The sequence below is a fragment of the Indicator indicator genome, chromosome 7 (assembly GCF_027791375.1).
Source record: "Indicator indicator isolate 239-I01 chromosome 7, UM_Iind_1.1, whole genome shotgun sequence".
In the NCBI taxonomy this organism is placed as follows: Eukaryota; Metazoa; Chordata; class Aves; order Piciformes; family Indicatoridae; genus Indicator; species Indicator indicator.
Window position 1 is genome coordinate 12,505,420 of NC_072016.1, and position 18,991 is coordinate 12,524,410.

An 18,991-nucleotide genomic window follows, 5' to 3' on the forward strand; every position below is an offset into this window, starting at 1 on the left:
ACTTTCAGCTAAGCTGCACAGGGTTCTGATGCCCTGTTTTGACAGCTCTAGCCAGCCGGCCTGAACTCCCTGCTCACATCCCAGTATTCACACCTCCTGCCACCAGTTGTCTCAGAAAGCTGTCAGAGCTCTAACTCCTGCTGGCTGCTGGTTCTTAAAGATTAGAAGACAATTATAATTGGATTCCAGAGATTATTTGCTTCACCAAGAAGGGCTGAGAAGTGTTTAGATGGTTCCTCAGCTGATTAAACCTTTATTTCAAAGTAGTCACCCTGTGTGTTTCCTAGCCCAGAGCAGTTGCAGACAGGTACTTGGCAAGATTAGCTTAGTGCAGCACTTTAGCTTAACAAGACAGCTGATGCTGGCCAGCTGTGATGGGTGTTTATCCCACATCTAGATGGTTTCATCTCATTTCTGCAGCTCAGGCCAAAATGCTGAAGCCAGCTCCAGCCCTATCCTTCTGTTTAATGACTAATCACCAGCCAGGCTTCAACAGCCATCTAGATAGCAAGCCAAAGCCATTGGCAACATTTGCAGTACCTCACAAACAGCTGGAGTCCCTTCTCGCCTCTCATGCTGCTCCTATGATGTGCAAACATCCATCAGGCTCTGCCCATCCCAGACACTTCCAAAAGCTGAGCTGTCCTGCCTCAGACAGTCTTTGCCAATCCCCTGCCCTGCTCTGCTTAGCTTCTTAGAGCGAGCACAAAGCGGAGACACTCCTTGCTCACCAGGCAGAGGTCAGCAGCAGTGATGTGCCATGGAAACAGAAAGGCAGTGAGCAAAGACTGCCTCCAGCTCAAGTTGAAACAGAGGGATGAGTTAAGAAGCTTTTTCCCCTGTCCCCATTTGAAATGATGGCATGCAGAGCCTCTCCTCTGCTTCCAGGCCCATCCTGTGCTCTGTACCATTTGTGCACTCCAGCCCTTCAGGGTCAGAAAGGCAAAACAGAGCCCGGAGGAAGCCGGAGGGCAAGGCTCCAGAGGAGGCCTGGAGGTAGGATTAGCTGGTAGGATGCAGGTGAAGGCTGAAGCCCATTATTCTCACTGCTAATATAGGGGAGGGAGCAAAACCAAGCCAACATGTTAAAAACTCAGAGCAGAAAAGCAAAAAAAAAAAAAAAAAAAGGTAAAAAAATACAGCCAGCCTAGCAACATTGCAGAGAAAGCTGGGAGTGCACATAGGGCCCTGCAATGCACAGGGCTTTCCTTGTAAGCAAGCACTCCAGGTCTTCCCAGAGCCAGAAGGTCAGACATGCTGCACAAGTTTTGGTTAGATAGTGGTTTACCCCATAGTAGAGTGAAAGATAATTTATATACAGAAAGAAACAAGTCCCTGCAGTCTTTGCAGAGGTCCAGTTTCAAGAGCGCTGCCGTGTCGGTGAGGGTGGCTGTGAGCCTGCAGCTCTCCCCTCTCCATGCAGCACATTATTCACAGCTTGTGAGGCTGGGCAATCCCCACCCAGGAGTTGGTGTGAGTGGACTCAGAGGGATGATGAATCCTTGGAAAGCAGGTGGCCTCGGATGCGTCTGCAGGGTTCCTGGAGCAGAGAATCAGAGCAATTGAATGCTTGAGACACAGAATACCTTGCAAGAAAAGGTTGATGTGCTGTCCTCCCCCTGCCAAGGACTCTTCCCTGGAGTTTGCCTCCCAAACCTTTTACCAAACAAGAGCATTAGAGGCAGACAGGGACAAACACAGCAGCTGGTTGTAGGCTGCAACAGCCTCTCCTCCCACTGCCTCCTTGACTGGCTGTTAGCACCACCCTGTGCTGCCAGCTTCCCTCTGCTTTCTGTGACAGCCAGCCTGCCAGCTCGTGGGTAGAAGGGCAGTACACACCTGCTCAGGTGAAACCCTTCAAGGACCAGCTTCCAGCATGCCAGCTGCCTGCAGCTCAGTATGGAGCAGGCTGCTGTAAGTCAGGGGACTGTAGCAGTCAGAGCCTTGTGCACATGCCATCACCCCTGCAGATCTCAGGGCCCAGCAGGTCAGGTTCCCCACAGGGAGGAGAATGGAGTGGGGGTGGGGCTGTCTTACCTCCTTCTGGCCCTCCAAAGATTTCAGCTTTGCTTGGGACATATGAGCTGGAGATCCACATTTCTGTAACTGGACAAGAGAGGGGAGTAGGAGAGATGGGGAATGAACTGGCATCCACAGCCTTCCCTAGGAGCTGCTTGTGCCACCAGAGAGCAGCTATCACCCAAGTCTGCTCTTCTTTTGTCTGAGCCATGGGGTAGGCCTACTACCCACAGGCAGCAGGCAGTGTACAACTTGTAGAGGAGGATGGGGGAGAGTGAAGGGGGCACAAGCCAATGCATCAGGGCAGAAACAGAGACAGTGGGACAAGACTGGAATGGAGGCCCAGTGCTGCCACCTCAGTCCCAGTGCTGCTCTTACCATCTGCTCTGCCCTCTTCACAGCAGCTTCCCAAGGGCGAATTTGATAATACAGAAGAATCACGGAATCAGGAGTTGGAAGGGACCTCCAGAGACTGAATCTAGCTGCCCTGACAAAGCAGGATGACCTAGGGCAACCCACACAGGAATATATCCAGACCGGTTTTGAAGGTCAGGAGAAATAGACTCCACCACCTCTAGATAGCCTGAACCAGTGCTCTGTCAGCCCCACTGTAAAGATGTCTCCTCATGTTGGTGGAACCTCCTGTGTTCTAGCTTCTAGCCATTGTTCCTTGTCCTAGCACTGGGCACCACTGAAAAGATCATCAGCTTCATCTTCACACCCACCCCCCTCAGATATTTATAGATGTTGATGAGATCCCCTTTTCAGCCTTCTCCAGACTAAACAGCCCCAGGTCTCTCAGTATTTCTTCATAGAAGAGATGTCCAAGTCTCACAATCATCCTTGTAACTCTCCACTGAACTCTCTCCAGCAGATCCCTGTCTCTCTTCAACTGGCAAGCCCAAAACTGGACACAGTATTCCAGACATGGTCTCACCAGGGCAGAGTAGAGAGGGAAGAGAACCTCCCTAGACCTGCTGGACACACTTTTCTTCATGCGCCCCGGATGCCATTGGCTCTCTTGGCCATAAGGGCACATTTCTGTCCCATGGATAACTTGCTGTCCACTAGGACTCCAAGGTCTTTCTCCATGGAGCTGCTTTCCAGTGGGATGACCTCTAGCCTGTACTGGTGCCTGGTGTTGTTCCTCTCCACATGCAGGACTCTGCACTTGTCCTTACTGAACTTCATGAGGTTCACCTTCACCCAGCTCTGCAGCCTGTCCAGATGTCACTGGATGGCAGCACAGCCTGATGGGGTGTCAGCCACTGCCCCCCAGTTTTGTATCATCAGCAAACTTGCTGAGGGTACACTCTCCTCATTTATGTCACTGATGAAAATATTGAACAAAACTGGACCCCGTACTGATCCCTAGGGACCACCACTGGCCACAGGCTTCCAATTGGACTCTGCACCACTGATCACAACTCTCTGAATTGTTGTTGAGCCAATTACCAATGCACCTCATGGTCCAATCATCTAACCCACTCTTCCTGAGCTTACCTATGAGGGTGTTATGGGAGACAGTATCAAAAGCCTTGCTGAAGTCAAGATAGACAATGTCCACTGCTCTCCCTTCATCTCTCCATTTGGTCATGCCTTCATACAAGGCTATCAGATTAGTTAAGCAAGATTTCCCCTTAGTCAATCCATGTTGGCTACTCTTGATAACCCTTTTCTTTTGCCATGTGGTTAGATATGGCCTCCAGAACGAGCTGCTCCATCACCTTTCCAGGGATGGAGGTGAGGCTGACTGGTCTGGAGTTGCCTGGGTCTTCGTTCTTGTCCTTTTGGAAGACTGGAGTGGCATTGGCACTCTTCCAGTCCTCAGGCACCCCCAACTCCCCACCCCCCAAGTAACTTGGAACTTTCTCTTTGGCAAAGAAAGTTAAGCAGCCCCCCCAAAAACTGCCAAAATGAGTACTCAAAAGTTGCACCCAAACTCCCCTCACAGATGTCCCACTGCTCCAGCAGTGCTGGGAGCAGCTCTTACCAGGTGAATGTTCTCTTTGCTGACTCGCTCAGGCTCTGGTGTTGCATCCCTGCTCTTCCTCTCCAGGATAACTGGGGTTCCCAAAACCTTCCGCTGCCGTAAGAAGAAAGGGCTGTTGGCTAGTTCTTAGAGTGCAAAGTGGAAAAAGAAAGGGAAGGAGCAGGATACATTGCTGGTAAGCAGTTGCATGCTGGGAAAAATAAAAAGGAAGCCAAGCTGGGACAAAGATTGCAAAGCAGAAGCAGCTGAAATACCATACCACAAGGCTGAGCCTGCCTGACTGTAAAGGGCCTGGGAGCTGACCTGGGGCTTGGCCAGGAGCCCAGGCTGTCAGAAGCAGGTACATGCTGCTGTGTAACAGCCTACAGCATGCTAACACCTGTGCTAAGAGGCTAGACTACATAAACAGCACCCTGTCAGTCCTCACCTCATCTCAGGACGCAACCATCCTTCAGAAGACTGCCTAGGCCCTACAGCCATGTGTTTCATAGCTAATTACACTTTACACTAACAAGGCTTATTGCCACTGTGCTGCCTTTTCTGTCCCCAGTGCATCTGTGCTCTTTGGCCACCAATACTTTTGAACAATCCCTACACTTTGAGGGCCTCATTCAAGGCAGAGAAAGGCAGAAGCAGAAAGCAACACCAGAAACTCAGAGCAGAGAGCAGGGGTCAGAGGCTGCCTTTACCTTAATGAGGCCGCTGAAGGAGCGGGAGCGGGCGCGCCGTGGTGCCGGGGACGCGAGTACGTCAGAGCCAGGAGTGAGAGCTGTGGAATGCTTATTAAACTAGGAGGAAACAGGAGTGCAGTGTTAGCTCAGTTATTGCCAGTTACACCAGGCACTTGCTCCTGGGTGCTGTTCTACCTGCTGCTCTAAGCTTGTCTCTTCTGCACTCCAAAATAGAGGAGCAGCTCAGAGCTGCGGGAAGAGGCAAGCGCAGGAAGGCCACACCTCCCATGCAGAATGAACAGGGAGCCTGGGTGTGAGGCTGCTTTGTGATGGCTTACCAGATTAGCCAAAAGCAGCAAGTGTTGGAATAGAAAGGGGGTTGGGGCAGCTGCTGGAAGCTGGCAACTAGGACTGGTGCTGACCATATCAATCAGTCTCTTTGGAGCACCAGATTCTCTGGGAATGCTCACCAGACTGAGATGAGACCAGTTTGTCCCACACAGGCAAGAGGGAACAAGACTTCCCTTTCTGAGGGAGAAAGCTCAACAAGGCCATGATCAGGACAGGGGAACTACTGGCAGTCCCTGGCTTAGAGCACTAGGATAGGTGGTCTCCTCCCATGCCTTCTTACACCTCTTCCACTTACACAGCCCAAAGCCCATCCTCCCCAGGATTAGGAGCAGCTTTCAGGAAGGCCCTGCCTTCAGCCCTGCACCCAGGATGTGCTGACAAGCATATCCCAAAGATATCTTTCATCCCCACACTACCTGCCGGAGAAGTTTCTTCTTCTTTGCAGAGTCAGGCATATTGTGGACATGGCGGAAGAGCTCCTTCAGTGCCTCCTCTGTGCGCTGCTGGGTCTCCTCCTGATGGCAAGAGTCCAGACGGCTTCGCTTCTGAGACTTGAGGGGCTGCAGTTCCTTGGAGCCAGGAGACGTCAGCAAATCCAGATCATCCTGGGAAAGTGGAGAGAGCAGTCGACTGCTGTGCTTTAATCCAAACGAGCCACCCATCTGAGCCAGCCTGGGAAGAATCTCCTGAGCTGCCTCAGCCCCAGTGAAAGCACAGGGCTGTGTATTCCCTACCCCTCTGCAGCAGCACTGCACCAGCAGGCCCTGTGCCAGGAAGAGGTGACAGTACTACAAAGGTGACCCCATTGCTTCTTCCCTCCTGGATACCAGCTGCAGAAGCCCTTCCAGGCTAGACAAGGGTCAGTGCACCTCCTTGCAATGCCTCTTCCCTCTTCTGCAGCTCTGTGAGGCAGGGAAGCATTTGCTGGCCAAACAAACAAATCTTGTCCCAGTGGCAGCAAGTAGCCTTTATCCTAGCCCCTCTTCCAAGCAGCCTGGCCACACAGCAGGAGCGTCTGTCTGTTTGGAAGGCACAACCTCATGAAGGAGCAGGTGCTGCATGTTCTGGGCACAGGGAGCACATTTGCTGCTAAACAGGGGCTGGTAGCTTTCCCTGTGCTTTTGATTAACAGATGCTTCAACTCTGCCCAATTTCCCTAATGCAGCTGCCCCTACTACCACACCATATGGTTCCCTCACTCCTGCTCTCTGACAGATCCCTTTCCACAATTTTGTTTGTTTTCAGCTTCTTTCACTCACAAGGATCCCTACACAGGATCACAACCTCTGCTCTTTCGTGGAAGGCAGGTGCTGCATTTGCTGGCCTTACCTTTGATGCATGGGCTCTGGATCCCAGATAGTGCAGCCTGGCACACTCTCGGATGTATGCTGGGGCCTGTAACAATTAGTAGAGAAAAGGCCAAATGTATGTGTATGGCCCTGGGTCAAGAGTGGCTTCAGCAAGTGCCACACAAGCCTCTTCCATCAAGACTCAGTCATTTAGAACAAAGCAGTAGGATTTCATATCCCCACTGCAGTATCTGTTCAGTTTCCTTTTGATGCAGGCAACAAGCACAAGTGGAACAGAGTAAGAGCAGAGTTCCACAGAAACTTTTTCCAAGCAATTCCCCCAGCTCTTAGCTAGGTTCTGACAAAGAAGGAAGAAGGGGAAGAACACTTTTAAGAAAGCAGATGCCTGCAGTGACCAGGTAGGTCCTGAGAAGTCAAGAGACTCTATGTTGCACAAACACCTCGTTGGAGGAATCAGCAGAAAGCTCCCTGCTCCTGGCTGCCCTACCCTGCACCCTGCTCAGGACTGCAGGCTGTGCCTGGAACAGCAGTGGTCTGACTGCCCCTTGCAGAGACATTCACAACAAAATGGCCTGCCATGTTAGATTCAGCACCACTCAACCAGGAGAAGCCCCTTCCATTTCCTTATCCTGCCAGAAGCTGAGAGAAGCCTGGTCACTACCTGCTCCCAGGAAGCAGATTTCCCTGCCGGGCAAAGGGTGCTGATGTCCAGCAGAGGGTGGTGTTACACTGCACCGAGCTTCTGACCTGCCCAGGCATAAAGCCACCTCCAACTGGGCCTGTCCTCCTCCTCCTGGGCTGCCTGCCCAGCAAAGATCTCCTCCCATGCCACTAAAGGAACACTTTCTTGTAGAAATCCTCCTCCTCCTCCTGCAGAAGACAACACTTGGAATATATACTTGACACATGGGATCTGTCTGGACAAGAGGCTTTCAGTCTTCTGCTGAAGGGCCAAGGAGAGCAAGATCCCAAAGTGCACTTACCTTGAAGAGTTTCTGAGAGTGTTTGATCATGAAAGTCACTCCATTGTTAAGCTTTGTGATATTCTCCTGAAGGTCATTTGCTGTCACCTGGCAAGAGGGCACAGCCAAAGGCACAGCAGTTAGAAGGGGAGCAGGAGGGGTCTCTGCTGCCCTCGCTGTCTTCAGGACATAAGACACAAACAGTGCCTCAGCAGGAGACCTACTCTGAGGGAAAAGGCAGGCAGGGCTCACAGCACACCAACAAGAACATCTCACAGAGCCAAAATTGCTCTGAGAGGAGAACTAGACAGCTCCAGGGCCAAACACTTACTGGCAGCACAAGAAACCTTGCAGAGAGACCTGCAAGGTTTGTCTGGAGCTGTGATTCTTAAAAGAAGCAGGACCATGCTGTGCTACCAATTCTACCGACAAAGATGAAGCATCAGTTGCAAACGAGACCTACAGCAGGTCTGGACTGAACGCTAGGACTAAGTCCTGCCAGGAGCTCCACCCCACCATCCCGGTCTCCAACCCTCACCTAATCTTCCCATCTTTGTTCTTTGCCTGTAGGCATTGCCAAGCCTCTGCTTTCTGCCTTTGCAATATCCCACCCGCACATACTGAGGCATCGCTCACATTTCTGGGCCACAGGATGTGGGGTGCAAACATGAGGGCAAGATTGTGGGCAGACATCTTGTTCTTGTCCTGCTTTTTGGCGGTCTGGTAGAGCAAGTCCAGCAGCAGTTTGAGCAAACTGCGGTTGGGTGCAGGAAGGATCAAAAACAGCAGCTGGAGGGCTTCAATCTGGCGCTCTTTGTCTGGAGTGCTGGTCTTATTCCCCTTCTCATCAAAGAGTGTCAAGTCTGCCAAGGCAGAACAAGGACATACATTACTATTCATAACAGCAGGCCCATTGCAATCAGTTACCTTTCCTGCTTCACATGCAGATCTCCTGCACACACAGTTCTTGGCCCCCTCTCTCTCATCATCTCTCAAGCTCCCCACCTCATGTGTTAGCCTATGGTACTCCTCCCACAGGACAACACAGTTGCTAAGAGTTATCCTGGGTTGAAGGCGAGATGGAGGAAGTTCACATAAGGTAGTTCAGTAACGGTTATTAAGAACACAGAAACCACACTTCACGCAGGAGGCCCCCAGACTTAAAACAGCTGGAGATCCAGGTTACCATTCTGGGTTCTACTCCTGCGGGTATCCATTTATTGCTGGAGAGAAGACTGGCTAGATAGACTCGGTTTGATTCCTTAGGACTTTCAGCTCATCTTTCTACCATTAGGCAGGACAATTCCATCTTATTCTGCCTTTAAGGATTACACTTCTGCAGCCTAGTGTGCAGCTCTGCAGCATCAGCAGCTTTCTAGGAGGCTAGTTCTGTTCCCTCTGCTCATCGCTGTCCCTTGCTGCTCACTCACCTGCAATTTTGAGGTGGGCATGGAAATGCTTGTGTGTCAGCAGCGGTTCTGGTAATTCACCCAGGAACATCTTCAGCAGGGTGGCCACATCATTAGAATGAAAATCCCCAGAATCCAGGTCAATATCTGTACCACTGTTCAGAGCATCCTTTAGGATCTGTTGCCTGATGCTGTTGCCTGGCACCCGAAACAAGCCTTCTGCTCTTAGATCTGCTTGGCAGAGAGGAGTAAAAAGGCCACTGGTTAAACAAAGGCTGAGTTCCACCTTCTTACTAAAGCAGTTCCCTCCCCTTTCCAGAGCTTAACAGCAAACCTCAGTGAACTGCACTCAGAGATGTGACTCCAAGCTGGCTCCTATCACTAAAAAAAGTTTGTGTAGAGGGAAAGAGATGAATGTATCTGCTAGGCAGTTCTGTGGAACACTAGTCACCTAGTGCAGCCCCAACTCCTTCTGCTTGGGAGTTCAGAGCTTCTCACACTGCCTGCACCCCTGATGTAGTTTAGGCTGATACCCCTTAGGACAGTGAGACAGAATCACTTACTTTTGTGCAGATACTCGATTAGCTGGGAAACCTGTGCAATGCCTTCTTCTGTCAGTGGCGAGCCAAACACCACCCCTTTCTCTGCAGAACAGAAGGTAACATGTTGAGGCAGCTCAGAAGCCAACTGCCACAGAGACAAGTGGTCCACAAAGAAAGGGAGGTCATCATGGAAATATCAGTGCCCCAAAACACCAAGGGTGAAGGTCACTAGGAGGTAACACAAGCACTCCCAAATAAGTCACCATGCTGTACTTACAAAGGCTTCACCACTCTGCTTCTTGACTCAGTTGAATTAGTTTCTATCAGCTAAAGCTTGTGAAAACACCAGAACAGATGCTCCAGTTTTAAAGGGCACATCATCTGCAAGCCTGGACTTATAGAAACATGTTGGAAGGGCATGATGTGATAGTCTGGACCATCCAGGTACCTGCCACCTTAGAATACTCCACATCTGGGAAGGAAAGTCCAGATAATCCTCACTGTGGCTTGACATGGAATGGAGCAAAAAGCAAAGGTGCAGCTACGAGAGTATTGGAGAGACGAACAAACACAGCTGGAGAGAGCAGACGTGATCCGACTGGCTCACACTGGGCTCCTTTTCAGGGACAGGTAATCCCTGGAATTCCCTGATTCCACTGAATCTGTTTCAAGTCAGCTGCCTTGGCTCAAGTACAGTAAAGTACGAAGGCTGAACAAGGCAGAACTATAAAAAAAAAGGAAAGCAGCAGAGCAATGAGCTGGGCCTTTCTCCACATGAACCACTGACAGCTCCTCGCGCTCCTGGAGTATGCTTTCATCTTGTTGGGCGCCATCCCCCAGCCCATACTGATAATGAGGATTGCTTTGATTAGCTAGAGACTAGTATGGTAGATCATACTATAACATGCTGACTGGGACTCAGAACTGCAACCAGGTACAGAACTGGTTTTTCCTGCCCTTGCACTTACATTTCAAAGAGTCAGCAAATTGAAGAAAAGAGTATTCCTCCCTTCTCCATAACCAGACTGCCAGGAGCATGGGCCACTTCTGATGGCAAGCTGGGCAATTGCACCCCAGCTTTATATGGCTGAAGATTTCCCTCCTGATAGCCCATCAGTCCAAACAGTGCATTGGCTGGTCTGATAAAAGTTGTCTCTTCCACAAGCTTTCTCTTGCCTGTTTTTTCCTTCCTTCTCGTAGCACATTTTGATTTTACTAGCACTTGGCCTGTTGCACTACAGATCTTTTTTGTGTCGTTGATGATCGCAGCATGTGGGAAAGACCTGGTTAACCCTATGCACTACTTCAGCAGTCTTCCCATGCAGCTAGATTTATTCCACCTGAAGAATGTTCTGCTTTCTTCCAGGACTTCTGAAATACACAGTAAGCCATCAGGAACTCCAGCCTCCTGTTCAATCAAGAACTTTCTGACCTGCTTCTGATAAAGTGCATACTTAGTCTTGCAGGAGAAATGAGGGTGATGTGACCTCTCGCTCCACATGTAAGATCTGAAAGTCTCGAGTACAAAGGCAGAGAACAGTTGGCACAACATTCTTGTCCTTGAAGAAAACTAAACTCATTAGATATTCAACAGATAGAATCAATAGTGGCCAGGAAGAGATGAGGAAAATACATCTTCTTGAGACATGCAGGGCCTGACAAATTCAATTTACTTTTGAAGTCAGGAGTTGATATCTGAATGAGAATTCGATTCTCAAAGAAACCTGAAAGACACGTTTGGAGAATGGATGCTGAGTTACAAGGGCTTAGATGTTATTGTATGATTGCTTCTGAAACTAAGAAGCAGCGTGAGGTTGAGTTTCCTGATGTTCAAAGAAGTTTCAAGTATTTGCAGTTTGATCAGCTCTGAGCTCTACAGTCCTTGGCCTCTGGCTTTGAAGAAATAAAACCTGTTTGTTTTAGCTGATCTATAACATGAAGAAAAACAAATTATGGCTCCAAGATGAAACACACAATACATGAAACTGATTTTCTCTGTAGGCACAAACTTCTTTTTCTCAGAGTTTGGCCAAGAAGTTCACAGACAGTGCCTGTCAATGCAGGGAGACACTGCCATTGCAGCCTGGGAGTGCAGCCAGCAGACTTGGAAACATCTGCTAGCTGTGGCTGTAGTGAGACACATGGCCATGGAGATGTCTGAGTGGGGGAAGGCGGAGCTCTTGGGGAAGACAGCTAGCTGGAGATGTCAGGTCTGGTAAGAGCAGTGCCCCAGCAGAGTACACTTAATTTACCAAAATGAGTCAGAGAAGGCTCACAAGCCCCTGCTAGAAGCTTTTGACAAGAATACACTAGAAAAAGCACTTTCATCTTGGTTACTCACTCACTCCTCTGTCAAGTGTCTGAATTTAAGTGTTCTGCTACTTTGCAGGAACAGAGGCAGGAGCAATAACAGGGAAGAGCACAGTCTAACTGCAGGCTGGGACAGCATGAAGACCTAAGCAGTCTTCCTATGAACAATTTGGATAAGGAATTGTTTGGATGATCACACACAAAGGGTAGCGGTCAACAGCTCAAAGTCCAGATGGAGACTGATGACAGGTGGTGTCCCCAAGTGTCTGTACTGGGACCAGTGCTGTTCAGCAGCTTCATCAATGATATAGACAGTGAGATTGAGTGCATGCTCAGCAGATTTGCAGATGATACCAAAGTGAGTGGTGTGGTTGACAAGACTGAAGGACAGGATGCCATCCAGAGGGACCTGGGCAGGCTGGAGAGGTGAGCTGAGGAGAATCTCATGAAGTTCAATAAGGCAAAGTGCAAGGTCCTGCACCTAGGTCAGGGCAATCCTCAATATCAATTCAGGTTGGGGGATAATGAAATTGAGAACTGCAGAAAAGGACTTGAGGGTGCTGGTGGACGAGCAGCTGGACATGACCCAACAATGTGCACTTGCAGCCCAAAAGACAAATTGCATCCTGGGCTACATCAAAAGAAGCAAGGCCAGCAGGTTGAGAGAGGTGATTCTGCCACTCTGCTCTGCTCTGGTGAGACCTCTGTGTGTGTCCAGCTCTGAGGTCCCCAACACAAGAGAGACATGGACCTGATCGAGCAGGTCCAGAGGAAAAATCAAAGATGATCAGAGGGCTGGAGCACCTCTGCTATAAAGACAGGCTGGAAGAGCTGGGCCTGTTCAGCCTGGAGAGGAGAAGGCTCTAGGAAGACCTTATAGTTACATTTCAATATCTGAAGGGGACCTACAGGAAGGCCAGGGAAGGACTGTTTAAAAGGGCTTGTAGCAAAAGGAGAAGAGGCAGTGGTTTTAAATTGGAGCAGGGTAGATTTAGGTTGGACATGAGGATGAAGTTCTTTACAGTGAGAGTGGTAAAATACTGCAACAGGTTGCCCAGGGATGTGGTTGAGGCCCCATCCCTGGAGACATTCAAGATCAGACTCATTGTGGCCCTGGGCAACCTGATCTTGCTGGAGGTGTCCCTGCTCACTGCAGGGAAGTTGGGGAAGATGACCTTTGAGGGTCCCTTCCAACCCAATCCATCTATGAATCTGTGAATTCTGCTATTGTGAGTAACTCTGATAAGGGAGCCATCACTATGACTTCAACCTTTATATAGTTTCTCTAAATGTTTCTGATTCTACTAATCCCATTCCTCCATTGTGTTTTAAAAGGACAACCTCTATGGCCCTACTGCTCAGGCTGAATTTTCTGGAGCTGGTTTCAGCCCCCTGCTCCTGGCTCACCCAGATAGGAACCCTGGTAGACACTCACTCTGGGCTAGACAGCATTGCAGGGGAAAATCAAGCACTGCAAATGGTTTATTTTATCATCCTTAGGTGAGAATTATTCAATATTGCCATAAGCTACCTTGCTGCTTCGTAATAGCAGAAGCATTCAACCTCAGACTGCAAACATCTGAAGACAGGTACCCACAGCTTCTCTGCCAGCAGACAACAAGTCTAGCTAGGAAACCAGAGCTGACAGGGCTGCAAGAGGTGCCCAGATGGAAGCAGTTTCTGTCCAGATGCCAGAGAACACTTAATCAAATTTATCAGAAGAACCAAACTTCCCCTGAGTGTGGGCAAAGGTAGGAGAAGGCACACATGCACACCTAGAACACCCTTTTAGTTGCAACAAAACAGGGTGGTAAATGGTGAAGCCAGTGAAGATGAGAGGATCTGAACAGAACTGCACTCAGAAGCAAATTTCAGACTTCTGAGAAGGGGCCTGGGGCTAATGTTTCATAACCAAGAGAGCTGAACTTGAAAGAGAATATAAGAATAGTCAGTTTACCAGAAGAAAACTCCTGCTGAATGAGTGTCTCAGAGAGAAAGAGGAATCTGTCATCTCCCAGGTTTGAATCTGGGCCTGAGCAGAGTCAGTCTGTAGAGCTTTGTCAATGACTCAGTGGACTGGGGTGTGGACCAGAAGGGCACTGGCATTTAGATGAGAGATATTTACAGATTTCCGAGTTGCACAGACAAGACCTTCCAGAGAGCTGGAACAGCAACTGAAGGAGACAGTAGGCCCTGAGGGAAGTCAGTGGCCTTGAAAACCCACGCATTATTGTTCTTCATGAACCTGAGGCTCTCAGCCTTTACTGATATTCCACCACTCATGAAGAAAGCTAACAGGCTAAGGAAAACAAAGCATGGACTACCATGGACACAAACAAGCAGGAGGATAAGGACACCTTGGTGTGTATTGGAAGAACCTGCAGCTTATTCAGGTAGCCCTCTTGGAATCAGTGCTATCCACAGTCAGACCAGAAACACTGAGAGACCAGAGCTCTATCTCTCTCTGGTGTGCTGCACTGAGTACAGCAAGCAGCTGACACATTGAGGCCAACTTGACATAAACCACAGCAATAATCCCCTGAAGAGGGGTTCTCTAGAAGTGGCAGGGAATCTCCAGGATTAACCTCCTGGTTTCTGTTTTGCTCTTTTCTAGAGCTGGCATCCCCAGGGATTACAAACCCATAGAATGAAGCAGTCAACACAAGCTCAAAACAATAACATTCCCATACCGTAAGTTTTGTAAACTATGTGTCACAGAAGATGAAAGTTGGCACCACCCTAAAGGTGGGCACCAGACATCACACCATACTCACCCTTGCGCTTCAGAGACATCAGAGAACGAAAAAATCCAGAGGCTGTGTTGTTTGTCCCAGGCAGCTTTGGGTCCTCCTCTCCCATCAGCTGGGCCAGCTCTGCCCCAGGCAAGTCAATGAGCCTGGTAATGTTGCTGACAACCAGCTCTGTGAACACCTCTGGTTTTTCATGGCGCAGCTTTTCCACAAAGAAGTCAGGATTGAAGATGATTGGCTGGCTACGGAGGGAGGAGTCATTGCAAATGACAAAATTGCAGATGGCATCACTGGAAAAAAAGGAGAAAGAAAAGCAAATGGTAATTCTTCAGTGCTTTGGTTTGTTTCACACACAAATGGTCTGCCCTGAAGGAGTCATCTGATGACACAGGAGCTCTGAGTCTACACCAACAGCACTGTCTGGTTTTGGTGAGTGTTCTGCAGTCACGTTTCACTTTGGAGTTAAAACATCTCTGGCCTGTTTGCACAACATAGCCCAAGACCAGTGCTCCATAGTGTGATGGTAAGCCATGCAACACATACCAACCAGAACTTTCCCTTCACCTATATCCTATTAGATCAGGCAGAGATGACATCCAATATTTTACATTAACTTACCACTCTCAGTCCTAAGTTTGGTTCTCTCTTTCTTTCTATCCAAAAATTCACTCCCAGTCGCTTGAAAGTCTAAATCTCAATCTAAGTTTTTTCATGGCCTGCTTATACTCATCAGTTCCCATTGCTGTCCCATTACCTCTACCTTCCTAGCAACAAACAGACAGCTCCCATGCCCTGAGATTTTTCTTTTAGGATCACAAACATGCCATAACACTGGTTCACAGTTCTGCTAGGGATGTGGTCAAATGTTCCTGGGGTACAACCTACAACTCTCTGGTTACTGATCTTTGCCAGCTACGATGAGTGCCCAGCTACGTACTCTGAGTCTGGAGTGAACACAAACTCATCAGTATTAGCATAAGCATGAGGAACCCCTAGAGTAATCTTTCTCCTAGAACATATCTTTTTGGGTCGTCCAGTTCTTGCTGCTTCTTCAGGATGTCCTTTATCTTACTTCCCTATTCAATATCGATGCCCGCTTTCTCAATTTCATAGTTTCTCACGTGGCATGGGAAAAGGAAAAGGGATGCATCTTAGACACTGCTCTGCTAAGGGTTAGCCATAACAGATACTTAGCCCTACCAGGGGTTAGGTAAGCTACATTTACCGTGTCTAAATTCAAATTAAAGAGTTGTCAAAGAGATCTGGGGTTAATCAGCACTCTTAATGCTCACACTGAAAGCTCATCCCAATTCCCATCTACCTCTAGGTCTTCCATTACCATCTTCCCACTGCTGTTTCAAACACTTGCATGCTTCTGAAGTCAAGCCCACAGACTAGTTACCTAGCTTGCTGCTCCTGTCCCTGTCTTACTGAAATGTGAGAATTAGTGTCATTGATCTGCAGTCACAAGCTGCTACTGCCATGATGTCATACACTGCCATAAAGTCCTGGTCTGGCTCTGCGAGTTGGGGTGCCAGTTCTTCCAGGGCTCTGGGTGGAGGCTGCCTACACACCCTGCTTGCACACACTGCCTGCTTTCACTGCATGACATTCCCCAATCCTTTAATCATGCTTGGGTTCTCATATTATTTCCTTTTCACCGCTTCAACATCCTGCCTCAAGCTGTAAGCTCTCACCTAACACCATTTTCCAACACAGGTAATAGGAATGCTGTGCTGGTGGCTCCAGGGATCAGGTCAATCTCTCAGGTGTGGTGTGGCACCCAGAGCAAGCATGTGCTCTACCAATCAGCCCCGAAGCCACCAAAGGCTTTTCCCTCCAAAGCAGACATTCCCACGGAAGACTGGAGCACCCTGAGCCTCCTCTCCTCTTTGCCAAGGCGTAGAAGCCAGCTCACTGTGTTTGGACAGGCTGGGCATCTATGCTTGGCATGCCTGCCACCAAAAGCGTTTGCAACCCACCGGACCTTACATCCATTGGTTCAAGCAACAGAGCACTTCGATTCTTAGAGATCTCAGCAACTTACAGTCCTGATGTAATTAACAGTGGCTAATAAAGGGGAGGACATCAAACCACATACCAGCAAGTCATCTGAACTCGTCTGCCCACACACAGTATCTGTGAACCCAACAGCTGTTTGAGTGACTACCATACATCTTTGACCTGAAAGACCATCCTGGCATGATTTCTAGTATGCATGATCAGAATAAAAGAATAAAAGCTGGGACTCAGGCTCCACAAGGAGAAAGATACTTGCTGAAATCTGATGAAACCAGACTCTCAGCAGCACCTGCATCGTGAGAATCCGTATGAAATGCAATCCCCTTGCCACTGCTCTCCACGGATGCCAAAGACTTCGTCAAGAGGATGGAGATGAGGCAGGTCTGCAGGGCAGACTGCAAGGCAATCTGCCAGGTCATCTAAAATTTTAGAAAGCTGTTAAAGGCTCCCAGCTGCATGGCTCAGAGTGGCCTAACAAGCATGCTGCCGACTCCAAATGGGGGCTGTATTTTTCTGAGCACCTCCCAGCCTGTTTTTCAGCAGTTTGTTATCTGCAATAAATCAAGACCATTGCAATAACCCAGTATCAACTGCCAGAAAGCAACTGCCAATCGATCTGATCATATTCACATTTCATTGCACAGGGCTACAATGCACAAACAAGTGCCAGCTCTGCCCATAATGTGGAGCAAGCCCTTTGCCTGAAACCCATGACAACTCTTTCTGTGGCAATACAGATCCTGAGAAGGGTTAATAGCAAGTGTATAGGCCCAGTGACCCTGCCTGCAATGATCCGTGCACTGTTATTCACTCACTAGCAGTTTTGTTTCCCCACAGAGAAGATATGCAAATACTTTGCAGCAGTTACATCAAGCATCACAGATTATCTGTTCCTTCTGACAATTAGATATCTAGATTCAGAGAAAGAAAATTAAACAATTTTGTCAACTATAACTGACTGACATGACTTCTCTGCACAGCCAGTGTTACAAGACACACAGTTTAACAACATTTAATGCAAGAAGAAATAGAAAAAAAGTAAATTTCTTACATGAGTGCTGAGAGCTTTTGGAGAGGCATTAGGAAGCAGAGACAGGGAAAAGAACTTGCTCCTTGTTTCCAGCAACAAAAGAAACCTGCCTGTCCCAGCACAGCCTATGCAAATTCCACGCATGCTACGAGACACAAGGGCGCATTATTGGGTCTGAAAGGCCCCCTTGGCACACACTGGGCATCAGCCTTCACACAGAGACAAAACAGAAAAGAAAAGCTGGACAAATTGATTCATGTCTCTTGCCAAAGGCTGCGTAGCTGGAGTTTAACAGCAAATAATTCCTACATAGAAACCAGGGTTTGAATCAGGACCAGTGTGGTTTTAAGTGCTCTCCACCTGTATCCAAGAGGAATTCACAAAATAGCCCCAAATCTACCCTGTGCTTACCATGAGTAAAGCCAAGCTAACACATTCCCAACAGCAGCCAGGCACAACTGATGTTATGGCACTTGATGGCACTAGCAGGACAATGGCAGAGTCCCTTAACGGCACAACCCTCTGCCGCTAAACCTTGCTAGAAGCACTCTCTGCCCCTGGCCTTTCACACTTTTAGATCCTTTAAAAGACAAAGCATGTAGATCATCCCCTCCAGAGCTGGAAGGAGCACCTGGACATTGCTCTTTGCTACCATTCCTGTGCCGTCATGTGCCATTCATCCACTTCAGGCTTCCCGTTCCAGTTCCTGGATTCCCATCCAGTTTCCCTGCCTGCCACAGCTGAGACCAGCCTTGTATACTCTTATTGTGGTGTGGCACTTCAATGAGCTACTTAATTTTGAAAGGTCACTTTATTAGCAGCTCTTCCTCGCACAGAAAATTTGCCTTTGTATGGTTATTGCTAATCAAAATGGAAATGTGAAGCAAACCTATTTCTGAGCAAAGATAAAGCCCCCACTGGCTTTACACACAATAACCCTGCCAAACTCTCACTGCTGTACACACTATAACCTTCAGAAAAAGCCATGTGCCCCATCTGCTGCCTTCATGTTAAAAAAGGAAGATGGATGTACTCTACCTACACTCACAGTTGATATAACAGCAGCAAAGGAGAGACAAATATGTATTCAGAGAGTTTATTGATTTGCAGGGTTGGATTGTTTTTGGTTTTTGCTTTGCTTGCAATTGCAGAGTTCTATTTTCTACATGCTGCTGTGATCTCAGACTGCTTTTACAACACGTCAAAAGACGACAAAAAAAAAAAAGGAATAAATAGCTTCCTTTCCTGTCCCATGAATAAAATCAAATCCTAATGAATAATAAAACCTTCTACTAATAGTGTTGTGATTAAGAGAGCAGCTTAAAAAAATGGGCCCTATATTGTGCTGAGATTCTTGCCATTCTAGTATCTTTTAGAAGTGGAGCCTGTGATCCCAGCCAAGTCACAAAGAAAGCTGTCTGTCACACACAACATTCTTGCTTCAGGCATGACAGCCCCATCATTTCATGGGGAGTGGATGGTGCAGGAGGTCAAAATCATGATGGATCAATTAATCCCTAAGGTAACTAGATCCAGGCCAGGGAAATGCCTTGGAAACTAGGACAAAAATGAGACTTTAACTGGCTAAACCTGGATATTGAACCTGTGGTGCAAGAGCTGTG

At 48.4% G+C, this 18,991-nt stretch overlaps 1 protein-coding gene across 1 annotated transcript; it reads right to left on the bottom strand.

The window, feature by feature from the left end:
• Positions 1-1,483: 1,483 nt before the first annotated feature.
• On the bottom strand, positions 1,484-17,419 carry ARHGAP19 (Rho GTPase activating protein 19). Its single transcript, XM_054382502.1, has 12 exons — positions 17,391-17,419; positions 14,342-14,607; positions 9,279-9,359; positions 8,737-8,946; positions 7,943-8,169; positions 7,328-7,414; positions 6,364-6,429; positions 5,451-5,639; positions 4,702-4,800; positions 4,013-4,105; positions 2,038-2,106; positions 1,484-1,540 (listed from the first exon to the last, which is right to left on the bottom strand). The coding sequence occupies exons 1-12, from the start codon at positions 17,417-17,419 to the stop codon at positions 1,484-1,486; spliced, it is 1,473 nt and encodes a 490-aa protein (XP_054238477.1).
• Between the last annotated feature and the right edge of the window lie 1,572 nt (positions 17,420-18,991).